Source organism: Bactrocera latifrons, unplaced genomic scaffold (genome assembly GCF_001853355.1).
Source record: "Bactrocera latifrons isolate USDA-ARS-PBARC rearing strain unplaced genomic scaffold, ASM185335v1 scaffold_86, whole genome shotgun sequence".
NCBI classification, from domain to species: Eukaryota; Metazoa; Arthropoda; class Insecta; order Diptera; family Tephritidae; genus Bactrocera; species Bactrocera latifrons.
The window spans coordinates 454424-476635 of NW_017537556.1; the positions used below are offsets into that span (position 1 = coordinate 454424).

The window sequence follows — 22212 nt, forward strand, 5'->3', positions numbered from 1 at the left end:
TGTTTTGAGGACTAGATAAATCATTGGCATAATATCTGGTGGGGACTACTTTGAAGGCGGCTGAATAAATATTGATGAATAATTAATTATTTGAGAGGTTACTTCCAATTTTCGGGTACTTTTTTGTCACAATATGAGTGCGGTATTTCAATGAAATATAGTAGATATGTTTTTTGAGCATTGTAAGATATAATTTGATGTAAAAAGCAGATGGTATCGGTAGAAGCTTATGCTAGCTTCCGTCTACTCATTATAAGTACTTATTATCAGCTCGTTTTAGTTTTAAAATATTTCTGGGAATATTTACACGCTTTGATTTCATACAAATTGCGTGAGCCTATAATCTTCCGCGTATAACATTTGTATAAGACTTCACGTGTGGTTTCAATCGAACAAAAAGTTATATTTATGCCGACAGACTTACAGCATAATCATAATATATGTATATACAGCGTAGCTATGCATGGTTTTGTAGAAAAATAAACAATTAATTACACATTAATTATGGCTATTTGAGAGTGAAGCTCTCAGTGATTATATTAACGAGTGTGTACGGAATATACCCACACGTAGAAACATATTTATGGATGTGCATATGTAAAGTACCCCGCTCGGAATTTCTGAGCGAAAGTGAATATTCGATAGATTTAACTGCAATTATCATGGCAACATTTAACAAAAATTTTTACAGGTTTTTAAAATTTTAATATCATGTGATCAAATTTGAATCGGACTGACCAAACCAATTTCACGTATGTTTATACAAATCTTTATTATCGCCTTGAAAATGGTATGAATTGTTATGAGTGACTACAAGCATGCCAATGCTAATTCCAGTTTTCCATACACTTGTTTTAAACTTCGGCTGGGGACGGTCTCCAGTGCCTTCAGCGAGTTTTGGTTTTTTCAGTTTTGGCTCATTTTTGCAGCTCCAGTAGTTAGATAGTTAAAAAGTTTCGAAGTTGTATTCATAATCTCACATCTCGTCACCACTAATGATGCGTTTGATGAATGCAGGGGCCTCAGCAACGTTGTTCAGCATTTCCTTTGGGACCTTCATACCCAAAATGAGTTGAGTCGTTCCATAAGAGAAAATGAGAAACATTGACATCTATCTGACAGCACTATTTCTTTAACTTTATCGATGTTATTGCTGCTAACAGAGGACGACTTGCATGAAGCAAATTTTCGTAGACTTCACGACCTTCATTGATTGCTTTGTGTCATTCAAATAGTTGTGGTCGTGAAAAAGTAAACCACGGAAAAAAGTTTTGCAATAGTATGAACAATCTGTAGCTGTCCATTCCATTGGAAACACAAAATTTAAAGCAAACTCCTCAACTTGTTTTTTCAATGGTAAAAATTGCTTGATCAACCTCTCGGTTTGAGTTCGTAAATCAAATGGATTAGTCCGAGTCAAATTTGATCAGATGGTGTATCAATTTCTTAACCATTTGGCAAACCTATAAAAAGCGTACTATTCGCAAGACGATCACAAATTTCTGGGTTTCAAATTTGGTTTTGGATAATATTCGACCGCATAAACCACGTCTAATATGCATTGAAGAGAACATAGTAGCCGGAGCTGAACATCTTGTGGAAGAACTGAAGCTGATCGACGTACTCAAGCGATATAGCTTCGCTATATAGATTCTTGAAATGTTTCAAGAAGATCGGACGTTTTCGAGCCAATTTTTGTTCAGCGATTCGGCCCATTTCTGGTTCAATGGGTATGTAAACAATCATAATTGCTGCATTCGGTACAAAAACAAACCAAAGAGATTCAAGAGCTGCCATTTCATCCAGAAAATACCATGGTTTGGTGTGGTTTGTGAGCAGGTGGAATCATCGGTCTATATTTCTTCCAAAATGATGTCGGTGCGAATGTAACCGTCAATGACGATCGTTATCGCGCCATGATTAACGACTATTTGATACCTGAAATTGAAGCTCGTGTTCTCGGTGACAATTGATAGAAATGTGGAAGTCTCATCAACCAGTGGAATTTACGGTTTCGAACCGGTCGATTGGCGACCAAGATTGTGTGATATCTCGCGGCGTTGAACGAACTGCACTACTGTGGGTAATGCTAATACTTACAGAGGGTAGTTTATACCTTCACATCTAATCACTTGGATTTTGTAAATATTTATTTTTTGCACAGTTTTTAATTTATGACAGTGCTTATGTAGAGCCCAGCAATACAGAACAAAAGTGTAAAACTATTTAAAATTAGAATAGCTAAAAGTTGTGGTTAAGTTCAGTTAGTAATATGTTGCTCTTTAGTAGACTGGCGGATCTCCTAATATTTACTTTAGGGCTTTAGGGTGAGTATATAACTAGCTTTTAAGAGTGGGATGTATTTATCGAGACATCTTACAGCTGAGGTGGTTTTTAATATAATTTTGCTGGTTGGGATATCTGATTTGCATCAGATATAAAGAGCCCTTATTGTCCTTTCATCATTGTCATTAAGCATGCAGTGTGATTAGATAATTATGAGAAAGAAGCTACTGGTGTAACTAAATTGATAACAATAACCAGAAGTTAAATAGCTTTCAGGAATAGAGAGCAATCACGTAAGTATGCGATGATTATTTTACAGGTACATAACAGGTCAATTGACAAGTGCCCGGCCTGATACATAGAAGGCGTAATAAAATTGATAGCTGTCGGATCATTAGTTGTGAATTATATAGGGTAGTCGAAAAAGACTTTTCGTATTTCTAATCAAACTACAATTTATTTTTCTTATATTTATAATAAACTTTAATGCTTTTAATTTAAAGTGGCTGACTTTTTGCCATTTTTCCGCTAGAGACATTATTCCATCGGTGTAAAACTTTTCTGGCTTCTCGGCGAAAAACTGCTACATCTAATTTTCACAGTCTTCTCTTGAAGCCAACTTTACTCAAATTAAGGGAGTTCTACATAGACCGAAACTAATGATAGGCCGATGGCGCAATGTCTGGGCTACATGGAGAATATATCAGAACTTCTCACCCAAGCTTTCTTAGTTTTTTCCGAGTCATCAAAGATGTGTGTGGTTTAGCGTTGTCCGGAAAGAAAACGAAACTGTTGACCACTTTAATCCGTTTTTCTTAGATTGCTTGCTTCAATCTCATCCGTTGTTGATAGTAAAATGTAGAATCAATCCTTCGTCCAGGCTGGAGCAGCTCTTAGTGTATTATTCCTTTCCAATCCCACCAAACACTTAGCAGAACCTTTCGAGGCGTCAATCCTGGCTTTGCGACCATTTGTGGAGCTTCACCACGCTTGGATCATGATTTTTTTGCACTTTATTGTCGTTTTTAATCCACTTTTCGTCTTCTGTTACCATTCGCTTCAGAAATTGTTCGATACCATTTCGCTTCAGCAAAGAATCGCAGATGCTATTCATGTGATACCCAAACATCGAGTATCTTTTTATAGTCACCTTTTTTCAAATGATTCATAACCGTTTGACGATGAATGTTAAGTTCCTTAGCGCTGTTATGCCTGCTTAAGTGACGATCCTGGTCAATCTTTTCCATAATTTCTTCCACTTTTTCCACGATAGATCGACGAGAGCAAGGTTCATCTTTCACATCGAAATTTCCAGAACATAAGCGAGTGAATCATTGTTGTGTTACACGAACTGATACAGCATCGTCTCCGTAAACTTCACAGATTCATTGGTGGCTTCCGTGACATTCTTCCCTCTTTTATACAAAAATTTCAAAATATAGCGAACTTCTTAATTATTTTCACTGATTTTTGAACAGCTGTAACTTCTTTTCAACTTTCCCGAATTTGATTTTTTTGGTTAGATGATGCTTAAGATCTCATCATTCCAACAATATACGGTATGATCAATGCATTGTGGTAGCATTGGGGATATACGACTGCAACGACATCTAATGACAAAATACGAAAAGACTTTTTCGACTACCCAATATAATTTTGAGTGAAGCAGCTTTTTCATTGAAACCACGGGTTTGATTGATCAACATTACTTGAACTCTGCACCAGGAAAATAAACCGTTGAAATGTGGTTTGCCAAGTTTGAACGAATCGAAGTTAGCGCTGAGAAGAATGAAGGCAGTGAAAGACTTGTTATTGACGAAAACATCAAAAAAGCTCAGAAAATAATTTATAAATTAAAATTAAATGAATGAAGAATTTCTTCATTGAATTTCAATATCTTCCTGCGCTCTCTCCATTGACGCCTAAATATGACGATAAATACCATTTAAAACAAAAAAAAAAAAAAAATACCTTCATTTTGGCTCTTTAATATTAAAAAATCGATTTCGTAGGTATATGAATAGAAGTAACTGTTATAAAAAAAAAAAAAAATAGAGATTTCAATCAACAATGCAAACCACCGTCGATGGGCAGAGTTGCTCCCGTTATAAAACTAGATCTGTCAGAGGCAAAGAAAATTATAGCAACGGCAACCTCATTTGATTGCCCAACACGACCAAGTGGATGTTTTTTCATAGAACGCTCAAAAAAGTCGTCAAGTTCTTTCGGCGAAACCAAGACGTTTATGAATATCGGTCTCAATCACACCAGGATTAACAGAATTTACACGCACATTTTTCGGTGCTAAATCCAAGGCGCAACAGCTGGTGAATTGATCCACAGCTGCTTTGGAAGTGCAATAAACCAATTTATTCGAAAGTGAACGCAAACCTGCGATGCTAGATACATTCACAATATTACCCTGGGTCTCGATTAAGTGTGGTACAGCAAATTTAGTTAAAAGAAAGACGGAACGCACATTTGTATTGAAAATACGATCAAATTGAGCAACATCCATATCCAAGAGATTGCCAACTTCGAAAATACCCGCGTTATTGACCAGCACATCTAATTGTTCGAATCTTTCAATTGTGGAGTTTATAATGCGTTCCTCATCTATTGTGACATCAGCAGTGATTAATAAAAGTTCGGCTTCACTATTCGCTGCATTACAGGCAGCTTCGGCAGCCTTCAAATTCGCTTTATTCCGTCCTACAAGCACCACTTTGGAACCTTCTTTGGCAAAAGCCTCTGCCGTCGTAGCACCGATGCCCGAACTTGCTCCTGTGACAATTACAACTTTGCCCGCTAAACTCCGAGGGTAGTTTACACCTTCACATCTAATCACTTGGATTTTGTAAATATTTGTTTTTTGCAAAGTTTTTAATTTACGAAAGTGCTTATGTGAAGCCCAGCAATACAGAATAAAAGTGTAGAACTATTTAAAATTGGATTAGCTAAATTTTGTGGTTAAAAGCAGCTAACTAACGAGCTGCTGCATTCGTTAGAGCAGAGGTACGCGATGGTGGCGCCATTCCTTTTTCCTGCGACTTCTTCAAACACCGGTAATTTGACTCGTATGCGCAAAGTTTTTAACTCAGACCGTCGACTAAGTATTTTAAGGCTATTCCGGAGAACGCCTTCCGTGACGCCTGCAATGCTTGGAGCTGTCAGCGCTGCATCGAAGCAGAAGGAGCTTATGTGGAAAGTTTTTAAAGAGTTGTGAAGATTGGTTAAATGCATTTTTTCAAATCGGCTCAGTCCTATCACATTCCGGACAAACCCTGTATGTTACCAGCTTTTATGAGTAGAAAGTATTTATCGCGACTTCTTACAGCTGAGCTGGTTGTTAACATATTTTTGCTTGCTAGGATATCTGATTTGTGTCAGATAAAAAGAGTTGGACCTAGCCCACTGCTCCAGAGAGTTTCAGCCCTTATTGTTCATTCATCAGTTATGTATGGAATGTGATTAGATAAGGATAAGAGGGAATAATATTTATAAGTTAACTAGCCCTCAGACAGAGAGCAATCACATAAGATACGAGTATTATTCTACAGGTACATAACAGCTCAATTGAAAAGTCCCGGCCCGATATGTAGAGCGCGTATATAAAGTTGACAGCTGTTGGTTCATTAGTTGTGAATTATATCATTTTGAGTGAAGTAAGTTTTGTTATTGTGAAAAAATGGATCGAAAGGAATTTGCGTTGCTAAAATATCGCATTTTTGAGTGAAAAATGCTTTTGAAACCACGGTTTGGATTGATCAACATAACTTTGACTATGCATCAGGGAAATCAACCGTTGAAATGTGGTTTGCTAAGTATGAGCGAAGCGAAATCAGCACTGAAGACGACGAAGCTAATAGAAGTCCTGTTACCGATGAAAATCATAAAAAAAGTCCACAAAATAATTTTTAAATTGAAATCAAATGAGTAGCAGACACTCTGAAGATAACAGCGGAACATCCTATTATTCACGAATATCCGAACTCCAATTGACAGTCATCCGAGTTCACTGCTCGCGATGAACCCGCTCCTGACAATACATACATAAAAATATTGTCGACTAAGCTCACTTCAAATTGTAGATTTCTTAGATCCATCAGAGTTGATAATTTTTTTTTTGCAATTTTGTATTTATAAACAAGTGGATACTTGAATTTTTTTTGTTAGATTTCTCATGCACCGACCGATTTATTCACCGTTTGTGGTTATCTTACCTCTACCTCTCGACTAATAGCGTAGAAGTCGCGTACATACCTATAGATAAACCATATTTTGTTTTTGTTAATATAATAAATAAGTGAAGGATATAAAGACCAAGTCTCAATCTCACTAGCTGCGGAATGGTAATGGACAGAAGCTCTATTGGCTTCTTGCGGTTAAATACTGGTTGGTTATGCTTCAGGTCAGCTCAGTAAGAGTGCAGTCGCAAGGTACTTCTGACCCAGCGTGAATCGTAAGAGGTCTACTCAGCTCTTTGCCATCAACAAAGTTCACCTTTCAATAGTTGTAAGAGTTCGGGATTCTTGCGGTATGTTTGCAAAATTTACAGGATGTCAGATCATCTCAACATTTCCTTATCAAATGTCCCGCCTTTGCCAAATCGAGTGTAAAACTTACTCTCATGCTCTCTTGTGAAATATTTGGTGATAAATAGAATTGTGATATGTTCAAGGTGCTTTATCGATAGCTACAACTCCAACTACACAAGTTTTTATCTGGCTTCAAAAAGTACCGTACAAGCGGTCTAAGCGAACTATCAGCTAAGGAATTGGTCAATTACGCTGATAAAATTGAGTATTAAGTTTTAATGTCTCGATAATATTAATCGCAGGAGTATTGAAATTCAGTCGGAATGAGGACAACATGGCATGTAATTGCCTTTTTCGTATGGTGGTGAGTTTGAAATCTTACAGGGTTTGTTCGCAAAGTAATAGGGACTGTTTTCATTAGGCGCGATTGTACTTCGGAGCGTGCGCGCACCGACTGGATTCGGTATAGGGCGGTCCTAGCTAACGAACTGAAAGGCCGATGAAAGGTAATCATTTTAAGACGGCAGAGGGGATCCAAGCAGCATGCTTCTGCGCTCTCAAAGCTTTTCCGGAGAATGCCTTAATAATGGAACCAGTAACCAAATATTTTTGAATCAGGGAAACTATGAAATAACTCCCACTTTACAAAACGAATTTATTCCCACTCAAAATGAAATAAGTCCCACTTAAAATAAAAACGCGTAACGAAATAAGTACTACTTTTAAAAACGAAATAACTCCCACTTTCGAAATAGCAATTTTTGGTGTTTTTATATTATATATACAGTATTTCGTGGGAGTTATTTCATAGACCCCAATTATTTATGTCGGTATTTCGAACTACCTTATAGACCTTAGAAACAGTTCATGATCTTACTGGTTAAATACTTGAGATGCTTAACAAAATTCCAACTCTTGTGGGTTGATAATAAAAAAAATTAGATCAAGTAGGTTCGGCAAAAAAGTAAATCAGAAAATCTATGAAAACACTGCGATTTAATATTTATATTTTTTATTTACTGGTATACACTACATACATATAAGTAGATAAGAATTTTCAATAACTAATTAACGCGGGCACATTGCATGCTTGCCACCGTCGATGGGCAGCGTTGCGCCCGTTATAAAGCTGGCGTTGCTACTAGCTAAGAATATAATAGCATCGGCTACTTCGTTTGGTTCTCCGACACGTCCAAGTGCATGTGTCTCCTTACAACGTTCCAAATATTCCTTGACACCCTCTGGCGATAAGCCACGACGTCTATGAATATCGGTCACAATCACACCGGGATTTACGGCATTCACACGCACATTTTTCGACGCCAAATCCAAGGCAATACATCTGGTAAATTGATCCAGTGCTGCCTTTGAGGAGCAATAGGTGGAAACACCCGGAAATGAACGCAGTCCGGTAACGCTGGAGACATTCACGATATTACCTTGACTCTTAATCAAGTGTGGTGCGGCATATTTAGTTAGCAGGAAGACCGCACGCAAGTTTGTATTCATGACACGATCAAACTGATCCACATCAATATCCAAGATATTGCCAACCTCGAAAATGCCTGCGTTATTGACCAACACATCCAATTGTCCGAATAGCTCAATAGTCGAGTTTATAATTCGTTCCGCATCCACTGTGACATCGGCGATAAGCGGTAGAAGTTCAGCTTTGCTGTTGACTGATTTACAGGCAGCTACGGAAGCCTTCAAATTCGCTTCATTTCGTCCTACGAGCACCATTCTGGAACCTTGTTTGGCAAAGGCTTCTGCGGCGGCGGCACCGATGCCTGAACTTGCTCCGGTTACAATTACAACTTTGCCGACTAAACTCATGACGAACTATTCGCATTCACGGCACTAAATTAACTAAGTTAAATATAGTAGATTGTAGTTTATTATTTCGCCAGCAAAAATGACGCTCCCTCCACTAATAACTCAATATCAAATTGGATTATTACATATATGAATAGATAGTATTGAGAGGGGGCGCTTGACGTGAGTGTTTATTAAGCATGTTAATTGCAATGTTTGAAAAGGAAAAAAAAAAAAAAATTACTTACACTAGTGCGTAAGTATGTATAACCGCAGTGACCTTGCATTTTATGACTTGCACATTTCTGCATTCTATCTATCACAACAGTATGGTATTTACAGCTGGAACGCATCGCTGCGCTCACTTTTCTATTCACAGCTAGAAGTTAAATGGCTCTCAGAGACAGCGAACGATGCCAAAGCGTATGCATTGATAACACTGTGTATAATATAAAATTCGAAAGTGGTTTAATGTAAACTGGAGAATTCGCAAAGAACTTGCATGGGTATAGAGTGAGGTATTGACGTCTCTCAAAGTCATGAACATATAATATCATATATTCACAGAGAAGATATTTTATTTTTTTAGCGTTCTATCTCGAAGAGTAAGAGGCTGGTTCTTGCAAATTTTTGGTTTTGAAGAAAATCAAAATAAGAGTAAAAATCTCCTAACACCTAGGTTTCTTTGTGACGCAGTCAAGGAGTGTAGGGGTTAAACCATCACCATTTACTAAAATAAAATTCGAATAAAATTCGTAATCAGCTTAAAAACGCTTCAGATTTCTTAGCACATCAGCCGAAAATTTTTACTTCAGATTTGTTGAGCAGTGTAATTTCGCCGATAGATTTGAGTATGCATCTATTCTCTATTTTCATACTGAGAACGAGCGATTCTTGTTTGAGTAATCATATTTTTAGCCCACGCATAGAGTGTTTCATATCTCTATTAGATATGCAAGCTTATCGGAATGATCTCAATTGCAAAACTGCGCAAAATACAAAAAGCTTTTTAGAATTTTTTTGTTCTTGTTTTGTTTAGAGCAAATTCTTTATTTTGACATATCGACATATATGTACATATATCTTGAGAAATTAATAATTATTAACGTGGGCACAAGGCGTGTTTGCCACCATCGATCGGCAGAGTTGCGCCCGTAATAAAGCTCGAACTGTCACTAGCAAGGAAAATAATGGCATCAGCCACTTCCTTCGGTTCGCCGACGCGACCCAGTGCATGCGTAGACTTCGAGTGCTCCAAATATTTAACATAATCTGCTTCCGACATCCCTAACCGCTTATGAAATTCTGTTATGATAACACCGGGATTTACGGCATTCACACGCACATTTTTCGGCGCCAAATCTAAGGCAATACATCTGGTGAATTGATCCAGTGCTGCTTTGGAGGTGCAATAGACCGAAGCATCAGGGAATGAACGTAAACCTGCGACACTGGAGACATTCACGATATTGCCTTGGGTCTTCACGAGATGAGGTGCGGCATATTTGGTGAGCAGGAAGACCGAACGCACATTTGTATTCATCACACGATCAAATTGCTCGACGTCAATATCCARGATTGAAYCCRTTTCACCAAARCCGGCRTTATTCACCAACACRTYCAACTGTCCGAACTTGTCAATTGTTTTCTTAATAATCTTTTCAGCGTCTGTCGTAACATCGGCGGCGATGAGTAGTAGTTCCACTTTGCTGTTGGCAGCTTTACAGGCAGCTTCGGTAGCTTTTAAGTTCTCTACATTTCGTCCTGTGATCACCACTTTGGAGCCGTGCTGGGCAAAGGCCTTAGCTGCGGCGGCACCGATGCCAGAACTCGCTCCGGTTACAATAACAACTTTACCAGCTAAACTCATTGCGATCTATTCAAGCTCACTGCGTTGTAACAACTGCATTGCTATGTTTAACACGGCTATTTAAATACACACAAAGTGGTTTGCTATTTCACCACTAATAATCCCATACTCTTTTGCATTGATAAGATAGAGAGTGTTTTAAGTCAGTAGCACTTGACATAGTTTTCCATAAATGAATATTATAAAAATATTACAATATATTTATACGATGTCTAAAATTCGACGAGTATTTGATGTAAACTGGAGAATTCGCAAAGAACTTGCATGGGTATAGAGTGAGGTATTGACGTCTCTCAAAGTCATGAACATACACTATCATATACTCACAGAGAAGATATTTTATTTTTTTAGCGTTCTATCTCGAAGAGAGAAATGTTTGCAAAGAGAGATGATCTCTTATTAGCTTTTTCGTTTATTTATGTTCTTAAGAAATAGTAAAGAATGAGTGCACTACTTGGAAATTAATATTCATATGATGGGGAGCACTTGAGGACCGAAGCATAATATATTATTCTAATGTATTGTGAAGAGAAAGATATATCTTTAATATTGTCTCTGATAACTCATGTCTATAACTATTTAAATAATGGTTAATTTAAATCGACTGATGAACGTTTATCCACCAGCAGCTGCGCACTAAACAAATTTTACACTTTCGGTTTATTTTCTCAATCGCCCAGAAAGGTTAGGCTACTATTCTTAGACAGATATAAGAATATGTATAACTGTCATGTCATTGGAACTAAATGAACATTTACTTTGAACTGACAACTATATAAACTCTTAAAGGGATGTCCAACTGTCCTGTCATTGGAAATGAGAGAGCAATTTACCTACCCGACTTTGACAGTTGAATGGATTGGGTACTTTCTTTTGATCAGTTCTGGTAATGGATTGGGTACTTTCTTTTGATCAGTTCTGGTCGTTATTTTCGATTACTTTTTTCAATCTCATCAGTTATTGACAGTAAAATGTAGAATCAATCGTTCGACCAGGCTGGAGCTGTTCATAGTGGATGATTCCTTTCCAATTTCATCAAACACTCAGTATAATCTTTCGAGGCGTCAAGAGGCTTCAGAAATTGTTTGATTTCATTTCGTATCAACAAAGAATCGCAGATGTTAATTCGGTCCATTAAATTTTTCAGATACAATCCATGTGGTCCTCATAAATCGAGCTTCTTTTTATAGCCAGCCTTTTTWAAATGGTTCAAAACTGTTTGACGATGAATGTTAAGTTCTTTGGCGCTGTTATGCCTGCTTATGTGACGGGCCTGGTCAATCTTTTCCATCATTTCTCCGACTTTTTCAGCGATAGGTCGATAAAAAGTAGGTACATCTTTCACGTCGAAATTTCCAGAACGAAAGCGAGCGAACTGTTACAACATCGTCTCCGTAAACAAAATTTTAAATTCCATTGGTGGCTTGCGTGGCATTCTTCCCTTTTTTTATACAAAAATTTCAAAATATAGCGCATTTCTTCATCATTTTCAATTTAATTTTTGAAGAGCTGTAACTTTTTTTCAACTTCTCCGAATTTAATTTTTTGGTCAAAAGAAGCTTAAAATCTCCCCTTTCCAACACTGTTTGATATGACACAATGTGATTGGTAGCACTGGATATATACGACTGCAACGATGTCAATTGACAAAATACGAAAAGACTTTTTCGACTACCCGACATAGTTCGCACATTGGCTGGTAAACACGCTATAAAGTCTGACAAAAACACTTTTCGCCGAATATTCGATATTTGGGGACTTGAAAACTTATCGATAAATTATAAACCTGAGAGGGCATACTTTAAAGGCACTATTTACGTAATGGTTAATTTCAATTTATACGCTATAAACTGAAAGATTTAAAGAATATATGATGATATGTAAAAAGTAGTAGTGGCTGTATCTGGTGAGCTTCACCCACTTTTAGGACAGTTTATAAAAAAATCTCAGAATAATATTGTTACGTAGCAAATTTGGAATAAATTGGTCGAGTAATTTCTGGGATATATGAATTCAACTAAGGTGGTCACGTCAATTGTCAAATTTTGACACCAGTTCCTACGAGACTTTTTTGTTTCATGTGATATGTGAAATTACTATAACATATAGCTGCATATATGGTAAAAACTGTCCTATCAAAATTTAGTTTTTGTAACGAAAACTTTTTTTATTTGTGATGAGTACCATAAATTCGGTGCAGTAGAAGTTAAAGTTATTTTTATTTAACTTAATTTCGGCTTAGTTATGCAAGGTTATAAGTTAACGGTATTTTGTGGGCGTGGCAGTGATCTGGTTTCGGTTAATCTACAATACTTTTAACTATCTTCTACAATACCTACTTTTTTGGTACGTCAAGATGGTATGTCAAGATGGTATGTCAAGCACATTCATATCTACATTCTTACTTTGCATGAAAGTACAGACGGACGAACAGATAGAACGGAACTCAACTTGTCTCGCCATGCTGATTACTGATATATACATAAATAATTATATATCTATATCTCCATTAGTTTTAAGTTCTACAAACTACCGTTAGATTAACCAAAATATAAACACTGAAGCAATATCTTGCGAGAGTACGCAAATTTAATCACACTGCTGCATAAGACTTTTCATTTCATGACCTATACAATTTCGCTTTGTACCATATCAGCAACACAATATTTACATTTTCTGAGCGTTGCTACGCTCAGTTTTCTTTCCAAAACTAGGTGGCTCTCAGAAAAGCCATTGACAAGGCATATTCGTTGAAAATTTCTCCGCTAAGTTTTAACAGATGCATTTTAACATAGAATTGCTTTTATTTTGTATGAGATTGTGAGAGAAAATTTCTCAGCTGCTAATAGCGCGTAAAATACAATCGGAGTTTTAGAAATTCGTTAACAAAAATTTAACTTGATAATTTTCCGTAGCAAATCAAAAGACATTATTTTAAATCATATTTTTTATTTATTTTTATATATCTATCTATTCTAAGGAATATTAACGCGGGCACATGGCATGTCTGCCACCATCGATCGGCAGAGTTGCGCCCGTTATAAAGCTCGAACTGTCACTAGCTAGAAAAATAATGATATCAGCAACCTCCTTAACATCGCCGACGCGACCCAGCGCATGTGTGGACTTCGAATGCTCCAAAAATTTAGCATAGTCTTCCGCCGACATGCCTAAACGTGTAAGAATATTTGTAACAATGACGCCGGGACTGACAGCGTTGACACGCACATTCTTCGGTGCCAAATCCAAGGCGATACATCTGGTGAATTGCTCCAGTGCCGCTTTGGACGTACCATAGACCGAAAGACCAGGGAATGAGCGCAATCCGGCCACACTGGAGACGTTCACAATATTACCCTGGGTCTTCACGAGATGTGGTGCGGCATATTTAGTCAACAAGAAGACCGAACGCAAATTTGTATTCATAACACGATCAAATTGGTCGACTTCAATGTCCAGGATTGCACCCGATTCACCTATACCGGCATTATTCACCAACACGTCCAACTGTCCAAACTTGTCAATAGTTGTTTTGATAATCTTCTCGGCGTCTGTCGTTACATCAGCGGGGATGAGTAGTAGTTCCACTTTGCTGTTGGCTGCTTCGCAAGCCGCCTCAGTAGACTTCAGATTAGCTTCATTTCGTCCTGTGATCACCACTTTGCAACCGTGCTGGGCAAAGGCCTTAGCTGTGGCGGCCCCAATGCCAGAACTCGCTCCGGTTACAACAACAACTTTACCAGCTAAACTCATTGCAATCTATTCAAACTCACTGCGTTGTAACAACTGGAGGGCTATGTCTAAATCGGTTATTTATATACCAACATGTTGGCTTGCTATTTCACCACTAATAATTCAATTAATTTTGGCGCAGTGATAAGATAAATATTGAGCGAGTTCATAAAAATGCCATAAATATAAACTTTTCGTTCAGTTGCACTATTTTGAAGTTTATATTCATATCTTGGCCAGGCCCTGATAAGGAAAATCCCGATTACTTATAAGTTCCCCATTTGCTAAGTAGAGCTTCATAACAATCGGTGGGACCATTGATAATATCGATAATTTTATTTTCGGCTCAATGTGGATGGTTTATTTGGACCGTCAATAGTTTATGCCTAGACTCTCACTTAACTAGACTCCCACACAATTTCCATAAAACTGCAGAATTACACCTAATACAGCTATATAATGTCATAGACCAGTTATATGAAATGTAAATTCAAATATTGGATAACATACTAGCAAGTCACAAAACTCCAATACGTTAAAGGAATTAACGCGGATCTAACACATAACTCAAAAGGGATGAACAATCACACTTAAAAAAAAGTTTTGTCACTTGGGTCATAAGAAACCCAATTAGCACTGACAGAATACTTTGATACCGAATATTTTGACAACTTTCGACATCGATTAACGCAGTGCATCGCTGAACTTAATTCAATTGTTGGCGATAAAACTCCATCAAAGACCACTGTTTATTGATGGTATGATGAATCCAATCACGGTCGTAGATCACTCCAATACGAATTTCTGGACGATCGTTCAAAATTAGCTGTTGTTCCGAAAACATTGACGCTGCGCGTGTTTCATGCAACCTGTCGTGTAATTTAGACAACTAATTATTTTCTCGTTGGATCTTATACAATTTGTGAAATGCATTAAAAAAAAGACTCGTATCCAGAGAAATGATCACTACGATAAGGGTGCTTCGAAACATATCTATGACACAGTGACAGGTGAATTTATACCAATAAGCTCGAAAGTAAAAAGTAGTCGGTGATATGGGTGTTACAAAATGGGCCGAATACAAAAAAACGTGATCTCACACGAAGCATTTCCAAGCAATTTGTTGCCTGTTTTTTAGAAAAACTGAATGTGTCGCCAGAACCATACCACCGGTAAATTCTGAGTGATACATAATAATTTGCTTACTAGTTGTCTTTCAAGAAATGAAGAAATCAAATCACATAAGACGAAACTCTCTTCACCACGATAATGAGAGCTTCCACACATAAAAACAAAGTGTAAAAGTCCAAAATATCATCAGCTAATTCGTTTCTCGGAACGCCCATCCGCTTTATAACAACTTCCCTGCTTCTATGTACGCTTGACTATCGATCTATATGCATATATTTATCTGTTTTATGTCGTTTCGTGCGTTGCTACCTTAAATGCAAATACTACTGTTTGGAAGGTACTGCGGTACTCCGTCACTTTGAAGTGTTGCCTAGGACTTTGCTCCGCGTAATAGATTCCGACACCCAGTCCATGAGTCATTTTTGATCCGTTCGTGTTTGCTATATGTTAAGAGCTACGCCAGTGATTTACGTGCCTACTCATAAAATGATTTGATAGTTTACGCTCTCGATTTATATGTTTTCTTCGCTCGGAAAGCGTTAAGCTGTTAGACGGAGAGGAAAATATGTATAACTTGCAAAATTTAGGTTACTCCACGGACTGGCATTCTAAGATGTCCAAGTTAGATCGCGGCTAGGATCGACCTCTTAACCTAACCTAACTCTACAAAATTTATTCAGCTAATTTCTTAAAGTTATTAACCTGAGGTGCGTTCCAAAGTAAACAGGATTTTTTGAATCTAACGCTCCTTGTAGCGCCACCTATAAGTTGATTGCTACTTTTATCGATTGTCCAGTGAGAATTTCATGACATTTCGATTGGCCGTGAAGTTATTGTGTTTTAAGTATCAATATGTATTATCGGTGCGAAAATGAGCCAACATTAAATTTTGTTTAAAATTGGTAAAACTTTTACCGAAACGTTTCAATTGATGAAACAAGTTTATAGCGATGATTGCCTATCCCTAGTTGTAGTGAAGACATAAATAACGATCGACATGTGGGCCAATCAAAATCCGTGATCACCGGAAATTCCATCCAAACTGTGCGTGAATTCAGCAAAAATCAGCCGAAATCTTCACTAAAATTCATGGAAATGGCATGGAACATCTTCAAAACATGATTTATCGCAATTTGACCGAATATTCCAACATTCGAAAGACATCATTGTGACCGATTATTTGACCAAAAATCACATTTTAACTATTAACCACTCCCCGTGTTCACCTTCAAAAGGCATGAACCGGTATACTGGCGGCCATACCTGCCAACGAGCTAAAACACTCTTTCCATATGCTTTTGGATCGCGCAAAAAGCTGTATTGAAGCAGAAGGAGACTATGTTGAACAAAATTAATTGGTTTTGCCAAAAAACACCATTTGTTCTGTTTTTTTTAAGTCCTGTTTACTTTGGAATGCACCTTGTATTATGTATATCTAACACGAATATTTTTAAGTGATACAAATAACCGTTAGGGGATGCTTCACAAAACAAGGATTTGGTGACAACGATATCAATCAGATATGTGGTTTGGGAACGACGCAAAACAACATTGTGCTTCATTGGATTGATGAGAACCCGATTGAAAACATTTGGACACTTATAACCTGAGATAAAGCGGTCAATACAATCAATAAATCAATTAAAACAGAATATGGCGAAATTTAACAGAGTCATATGCTGAATGATGATTTTGGTTGTAATGAGATTATAAAAATGATGGGACTGGACGATTCATTAATATTTTAGGGCATTTAATAAATAATCATTTTATAATTTAGAATTCTGTTGACTTCTTTTAAGATCGCATTGTATCTACATCACAATATATACAGTTTGAATGTATCGCTATGCTCAGTTTCCCGCCTAAAGCTAAATTGCTCTCAGAGATAGAGAACAATATTAAAGCGTATGCGCTGATAATTTCACCGCTTGGTTTGAACAAATGTAAATATGTGCATATATGAGTATTATATAGAGATTTAAATACCTATGAATAAGCATAGAAATAATTGTTTCTATTTTGTATCAGATTGTGAGCGATCAGTTTTTGTTTCCGTAATCTTTCATATCAATCAATATGTGGCAAAAATAAAGCCTACGCCAAGAGTATTATCATAACTGTATGGTATTAGACATATTAGCTTATTGGTATAGTGTCCCAAGTGCTATTAGTAATCAAAATATATATATTTTAGAAATTATTGTTAACATCATTCATTCCTCAAAGGAAACAAAGCCAGATAATTATTTTAAAGCATATTTTTATTAACATACATATGTATATACATATATATATATATTATGAATGCGTTTAATTATACTAAATTACATTTGTAAAAAATATTAACGCGGGCACATGGCGTGTTTGCCACCATCGATCGGCAGAGTTGCGCCCGTTATGAAGCTTGAACTGTCACTCGCAAGGAAAATAATGACATCGGCCACTTCCTTCGGTTGGCCGACGCGACCCAGTGCATGCGTAGACTTCGAGTGCTCCAAATATTTAGCATAATCTGCTTCCGATATCCCAAAACCCTGATAGAATTTTGTCACAATCAATCCAGGATTTACGGCATTCACACGCACATTTTTCGGCGCCAAATCCAAGGCGATACATCTGGTGAATTGATCCAATGCCGCTTTGGAAGTGCAATATACCGAGAGATCACTGAATGAACGCAATCCTGCTACGCTGGAGACATTCACGATATTACCTTGTGTCTTAATCAGATGTGGTGCGGCATATTTAGTGAGCAGGAAGACTGCGCGCACATTGGTATCAAAAATTTTATCATATTGATCGACATTAATATCCAAAATTGAACCTCCTTCACCATAACCGGCATTATTCACCAACACATCTAACTGACCAAACTTGTCAATTGTCGAGTTTATAATGCGTTCCGCATCAACTGTGACATCAGCGGTGATGAGTAGTAGTTCGACTTTGCTGTTGGCTGCTTTACAGGCAGCTTCCGTAGCTTTCAAGTTAGCTTCGTTTCGTCCTGTGATCACCACTTTGGAACCTTGCTTGGCGAATTCCTCAGCTGTGATGGCACCAATGCCGGAACTTGCTCCGGTTACAATAACAACTTTACCAGCTAAACTCATGGCGATCTATCCAAACTCACTGCGTTGAAACAACTGAACCACTATTTTTTTTACAGCTATTTATATTTACTCAAAGCAGACATTTTGGCTTGCTATTTCACCACAAATATAGGTATATAGGTATATTATATTTCCAAATTATTTGCGGCTGATTGATAAGATAAATGTGGAGCGCGTGTATAAATTGCCTCACATATCTACTTTTTGGTCAGTTGCACTGTTTCTTGTGGAGTATACTTACATCTTGGCTAGGCCTTAGTGCAGAAGATCACGTTCCAATATATTTTTTTTAATAAATTGTGAAATTAAAAATTTAATTTCTTCTCTAACTACCTATGTGGCTAATTAAAATCAACTGATGAACGCTTTGCCTTTTGTAGTTACTCATTAAAGGATTTGACAGTTTGCGCGTTCCATTTATACTTTTTATTCGCCAGGAATGAGTTAGGCTATTAGCCACAGATTCGCATTTGTATGACTCTCTCTCATTAGTAGTTGAGGGCGTAAATGAAAATTTTGTTTGATCCAACGATATAAAATGTAATGAAAATATTACAAAAATGTTAAAATTCAACTCTCACTGGAGAATATGCATTCTTGCAATGCTGTTAGCGCCACTAAAGCAAAAAAAAAATATAAAAAAATAAAAATGTTAGCAGCAGAATTGAGTAGCGGAACATACGTATGGAACGGCCTGTTAAATTGGTTTCAGCTAGACCAAGGTTATCGGTGCAGACTGATATACATATAGTATACAGCGATTAACGATATTGTGTCCACAAGAGCATATCCACTTAATTTCTTTAAAATATAATTTATATGGATTTTTTATGGATTATGGCGTAATTTAAGTATCGATTTCATTGAATTTTGGCAACCAACTAGGGCGTCTAAAAAATATTACAAACGAAATTCTGAAAATCGATGAAATGGGAACATAACACCGCTTACTCTCCATATCACGGTACTGTTACAAACTACTAAAAGTTTGATAAATCATTAACTAAAAACGAAAGAGACATTAAATTTTACCCAAGAGATTATATGAGAGGGTTTCATAGGAGCCGGTGTATAAATTGGACAGGTTTTAGGTAAAGTCACATATCTCGGTATTTGCTCGGCCGATTTCTACCAAATTCGGTACATAACATTTCTTTGACAACGTGAAATTGACTGAATAGCTCAACCCTGTAGATCCGCCCCTGCCCTGGATATCGAATATGTGGATTCTAGTATCTACATATAGTTGTCTTTTGATCGAAAATATTGGTGAATGTGTGAGATATACAATTGAAATTCAGAGAGAAACCTTTCCTGGTTATAGTATCACTATGTTTCAAGATGGTTTGTTTATGATTTTACTCCATATGATTGCTAACAGTATAGTATGTGAGGTATCTTAATGAAACCTAGACACAATTCTTTTAGTATGTGGCATGATGATAGTTCATAGATAAAATCGGGTCGATACTAACTCAATTCTCATATAGTATGTATAACGATTTCTTTTCTAACCAACCTTATGGTGAATATGTCGGTCAGTATGTGAGCATGTGTATATATGCATAAAATTGCTTGGGTTCTAATCCCTTCGTTCACATTTAACATCTTAAGTTTTTCCGTGCCTTTGATTCTTAGAAGTTGCACGCGAACTTAAAATAGGTCTCAAGTGCTAATTCTTATATATAAAATTATTATATTGTTATATATAAAAATAAGTCGAATTTTTGTTTGTTTGCTATAGCTGACTAAGCCGTTCCATGAAATGAAAAAATGGCCTGAGCCACTTTGAAAGGACTTCAGGGTCGCGCTAATATCGGTCGACGTTTTTATGGCAAAGAAGAGATTTTCCGCACACACGCATTCTTCTTTGGATGGTGGATGGTGGTTACACCAGTTGTAATTGATGAAATCATTTCTGTAGAAATTCCTGATCTATAGATAGATACAGACTTATACGAAGTGGTGAAAACCAATATGGTTCATAGACATTGCGGACACCACAACCCCACTTCGGTTTGTATGTCGTACAATAAATGCACGAAACACTATCCACGTGCTTTTTTTTCGGAAACGCAAACTGGAAATGATCGATACCCACTCTATTGGCGTAGCTCACCAGACGACAATGGCAGGACATTTAGCATTCATCTTAGAGGAGTGAATATCGAAGTTGACAACACATTGGAATTTCTAAATTCTTTAGAGAGGCCGCCGCCACATCATTTGCGTCTCAAAGTCATTATTATGTTTCGCAATTTTCATGCGCCGAAATGAATACAAGGGGGCAGAATGCTGATTATACGAATTCCTTTGAGTTCCAACGATTTCCCATTTCAGTTGAAACCTATTCAGTTTCCAGGAAAAATTGCATTTGAGATGACAGTCCATAGGATACAAGAATAGTCCCTAGAAGTGTGGCATAAATCTGGAAGTGACATGTTTTCCACACGGTCAGATATACGTCACGTTTTCACGAGTTGGAAAACCATCTTCCCTGTACATTTACGCACCGGAACAGAAATCCAAAAAAAAAAAAAAAAAATGTGGAAAAATAAATAGTTTCAACACAATATAAATTCAACCTTCTTTTCACTTTAAAACATATAAGTACACACAGGACAACGACTGCGGGGTTCCGGTGCGGGGTCGATCGGCAGAGTTGCGCCCGTTATAAAGCTCGAATTGTCACTCGCAAGGAAAATAATGGCATCAGCTACTTCCTTCGGTTCGCCGACGCGACCCAATGGATTCGTAGTCTTCGAATGCTCTATATATTTAGCATAAACTTCTTCCGATATGCCAAGACCCTGATAGAATTTTGTCACAATCAATCCAGGATTTACGGCATTCACACGCACATTTTTCGACGCCAAATCTAAGGCGATACACCTGGTGAATTGATCCAAAGCTGCCTTGGACGTGCAATAGACCGAAAAGCCAGCGTTTGCACGCAATCCTGCGACGCTGGAAACATTAACGATATTACCTTGGGTCTTCACGAGATGTGGTGCGGCGTACTTGGTGAGCAGGAAGACCGAACGTAAATTTGTATTCATGACACGATCAAATTGATCGACATTAATATCCAAGATTGAACCTCCTTCCCCAAAGCCGGCGTTATTCACCAACACGTCCAACTGTCCGAACTTGTCAATTGTTGTTTTGATAATCTTCTCGGCATCTGTCGTTACATCGGCGACGATGAGTAGTAGTTCCACTTTGCTGTTGGCCGCTTTACAGGCTGCCTCAGTAGCCTTCAGATTTGCCTCATTTCGTCCTGTGAGCACCACTTTGGAACCTTGCTTAGCAAAGGCCTCAGCTGTGGTGGCACCAATGCCGGAACTCGCTCCGGTTACAATAACAACTTTACCAGCTAAACTCATTGCAATCTATTCAAACTCACTGCGTTGTAACAACTGGAGTGCTATGTCTAAATCGGTTATTTATATACCAGCATGTTGGCTTGTTATTTCACCACTAATAAATTTAATATATTTCGGTGCAGTGATAAGATAAATAGCGGTTACATACAAATGCCATAACTATCAATTTTTAGTCAGTTACATTTAAAATGGCTTCCTTAAATAAATATTTATACAAAATATAAGACTCAATAAGTTTTAAATGTAAGTAAGCTAGGAGTATGCAGTCTCTCTAACTCAGATGTGTCAGAGAATTCGCAAACAACTTGCAAAGGTAAAGAGAGAGAGAGATCAAGAGAATA

At 37.3% G+C, this 22212-nt stretch overlaps 5 protein-coding genes and 1 pseudogene across 5 annotated transcripts; all 6 read right to left on the minus strand.

Annotated features, from left to right (window-relative positions):
- Positions 1 to 4350: 4350 nt before the first annotated feature.
- LOC108977228 lies at positions 4351 to 5321 on the minus strand (annotated as a pseudogene).
- A 2498-nt stretch (positions 5322 to 7819) lies between these two features.
- On the minus strand, positions 7820 to 8683 carry LOC108977246 (uncharacterized oxidoreductase TM_0325-like). Its single transcript, XM_018946850.1, has one exon. The coding sequence runs from the start codon at positions 8658 to 8660 to the stop codon at positions 7893 to 7895; it is 768 nt and encodes a 255-aa protein (XP_018802395.1). The 5' UTR covers positions 8661 to 8683; the 3' UTR covers positions 7820 to 7892.
- A 987-nt stretch (positions 8684 to 9670) lies between these two features.
- On the minus strand, positions 9671 to 10653 carry LOC108977242 (uncharacterized oxidoreductase TM_0325-like). The gene has a single exon (XM_018946846.1). It carries the CDS (start codon positions 10507 to 10509, stop codon positions 9742 to 9744), a length of 768 nt encoding a protein of 255 aa, XP_018802391.1. The 5' UTR covers positions 10510 to 10653; the 3' UTR covers positions 9671 to 9741.
- Positions 10654 to 13441: 2788 nt separating this feature from the next.
- Positions 13442 to 14279, minus strand: LOC108977243 (3-oxoacyl-[acyl-carrier-protein] reductase FabG-like). Its single transcript, XM_018946847.1, has one exon. The coding sequence runs from the start codon at positions 14260 to 14262 to the stop codon at positions 13495 to 13497; it is 768 nt and encodes a 255-aa protein (XP_018802392.1). The 5' UTR covers positions 14263 to 14279; the 3' UTR covers positions 13442 to 13494.
- Positions 14280 to 17661: 3382 nt separating this feature from the next.
- LOC108977244 (3-oxoacyl-[acyl-carrier-protein] reductase FabG-like) lies at positions 17662 to 18534 on the minus strand. Its single transcript, XM_018946848.1, has one exon. It carries the CDS (start codon positions 18483 to 18485, stop codon positions 17718 to 17720), a length of 768 nt encoding a protein of 255 aa, XP_018802393.1. The 5' UTR covers positions 18486 to 18534; the 3' UTR covers positions 17662 to 17717.
- Positions 18535 to 21082: 2548 nt separating this feature from the next.
- Positions 21083 to 21889, minus strand: LOC108977229 (3-oxoacyl-[acyl-carrier-protein] reductase FabG-like). Its single transcript, XM_018946826.1, has one exon. It carries the CDS (start codon positions 21869 to 21871, stop codon positions 21083 to 21085), a length of 789 nt encoding a protein of 262 aa, XP_018802371.1. The 5' UTR covers positions 21872 to 21889.
- Between the last annotated feature and the right edge of the window lie 323 nt (positions 21890 to 22212).